Genomic DNA, 2,453 nt, shown 5'->3' with positions numbered 1-2,453 from the left:
AAAAATCTGCCAACAAACAGAAGTCCAGGACCAGATGGCTTCACAGGTGAATTCTATCAAACATTTAGAGAAGAGCTAACACGCATCCTTCTCAAACTCTTGCAAAAAATTGCAGAGGAAGGAGCACTCCCTAACTCATTCTATGAGGCCACCATCACCCTGATATCAAAACCAGACAAAGATACTACAAAAAAAGAAAATTACAGACCAATATCACTGATGAATATAGATGCTAAAATCCTCAAGAAAATACTAGCAAACAGAATCCGACAACACTTTAAAAGGATCATACACCATGATCAAGTGGGATTTATCCCAGGGATGCAAGGATTCTTCAATATACGCAAATCAATCAATGTGATACACCAATATTAACAAATTGAAGGAGGAAAACCATATGATCATCTCAATAGATGCAGGAAAAGCTGTCGACAAAATTCAACACCCATTTATGATAAAAACTCTCTACAAAGTGGGCATAGAGGGAACCTAGCTCAACATAATAAAGGCGATATAAGACAAACCAACAGCAAACATCATTCTCAATGGTGAGAAACTGAAAGCATTTCCTCTAAGATCAGGAACGAGACAAGGATGTCCACTCTCACCACTATTATTCAACATAGTATTGGAAGTCCTTGCCACGGCGATCAGAGAAGAAAAAGAAATAACAGGAATACAAATTGGTAAAGAAAAAGTAAAACTGTCACTGTTTGCAGATGACGTGACACTATACCTAGAGAATCCTAAAGATGCCACCAGAAAACTACTAGAGCTAATCAATGAATTTGGTAAAGTTGCAGGATACAAAATTAATGCACAGAAATCTCTTGCATTCCTATACACTAATAATGAAACCTCTGAAAGAGAAATTAAGGAAACACTCCCATTTACCACTGCAACAAAAAGAATAAAATACCTAGGAATAAACCTACCTAGGGAGACAGAAGACCTGTATGCAGAAAACTATAAGACACTGATGAAAGAAATTAAAGATGATACCAACAGGGCACTTCCCTGGTGGCGCAGCGGTTGAGAGTCCGCCTGCCGATGCAGGGAACACGGGTTCGTGCCCCGGTCCGGGAAGATCCCACATGCCGCGGAGCGGCTCGGCCCGTGAGCCATGGCCGCTGAGCCTGTGTGTCCGGAGCCTGTGCTCTGCAACGGGAGAGGCCACAACAGTGAGAGGCCCACGTACCACACACGCACACAAAAAGACGCACGCCCCCCAGTATTCACTGCAGCACTATTTACAATAGCCAGGTCGTGGAAGCAACCTAAATGCCCATGGACAGACGAATGGATAAAGCAGATGTGGTACACATATACAATGGAATATTACTCAGCCATCAAAAGGAATGAAATTGGTCATTTGTTGAGACGTGGATGGATCTAGAGTCTGTCATACAGTGTGAAGTAAGTCAGAAAGAGAAAAACAAATATCGTATATTAACGCATGTATGCGGAAATTAGAAAACTGGTACAGATGAACCGTTTTGCAGGGCAGGAGTTGAGACACAGATGCAGAGAACAAACGTACGGACACCAAGGGGGAAAGCCGCAGGGGGTGGCATGCTGAATTGGACGATTGGGATTGACATGTATACACTGATGTGTATAAAATGGATGACTAAGGGCTTCCCTGGTGGCGCAGTGGTTGAGAGTCCGCCTGCCGATGCAGGGGACGTGGGTTCGTGCCCCGGACCGGGAGGATCCCACATGCCGCGGAGCGGCTGGGCCCGTGAGCCATGGCCCCTGAGCCTGCGCATCTGGAGCCTGTGCTCAGCAACGGGAGAGGCCACAACAGTGAGAGGCCCACATATCACAAAAAGAAAAAATAAAATAAATAAATAAATAAATAAATAAAATGGATGACTAATAAGAACCTGCTGTATAAAAAAATAAATAAAATAAAGGACAGGAAGAGAGTCAGGCCAACACCACGTAAAGAGCCCTTGTGCCCCAGCTTGGTTCTTTTGGCCCTGGCCCTGCACCCCAAGTTTCCCTTCTGCACCCACTTGCTGGGCTGGGAGACCCACAAACCGCCCCCCACCCTGGGGGAGGGATTCCCTCTGCCAGCCCCCAGGGAGCCCATGCAGGCCACAGATGAACTGCCCACAGGGATCCGGGCAGCTGGTCTGCAGTGCAGGTGGAGCTAGGGAAGCACAAATCTGGCAGAAGCAGGTCCAAGTTGACTGGCTGCCCCCGCCCACGTCCAGTGGGGAAGGACGCTTCATAAGACGCCGAATCCCCGGGGACCTGCTTACTGGCCAGGTGAAGGAGGCGGTTATAGTCTGACACGTGCGGCTTGGGTTTTGGCATGGGGTCCCACTCTTCCAGCAGGGCGGCTGGAGCCCTGGGCTTTGCCAGCTGGATGATCCTCGGACTGGGGGTGGCCATCCGGGCTGCCCTGGACACTTGGGACACCTAGAAACAGAATTAGAGGGGAAAGA

The 2,453-nt window shown here is 47.6% G+C and overlaps 1 protein-coding gene across 1 annotated transcript in view; it reads right to left on the bottom strand.

The window, feature by feature from the left end:
* Window positions 1–2,453, bottom strand: part of SPMAP2 (sperm microtubule associated protein 2) — a 15,002-nt gene that overhangs the window by 5,671 nt on the left and 6,878 nt on the right. The window contains exon 7 of the mRNA XM_007460427.1: window positions 2,268–2,427. Coding sequence (XP_007460489.1) covers window positions 2,268–2,427 — 160 coding nt within the window. The remainder of the gene's footprint in view (window positions 1–2,267; window positions 2,428–2,453) is intronic.

This window comes from Lipotes vexillifer, unplaced genomic scaffold (genome assembly GCF_000442215.2).
Source record: "Lipotes vexillifer unplaced genomic scaffold, Lipotes_vexillifer_v1.1 scaffold225, whole genome shotgun sequence".
In the NCBI taxonomy this organism is placed as follows: Eukaryota; Metazoa; Chordata; class Mammalia; order Artiodactyla; family Lipotidae; genus Lipotes; species Lipotes vexillifer.
The sequence above is the reverse complement of the archived record's forward strand: the minus strand, read 5'-3'. Positions and strand labels throughout refer to the sequence as shown.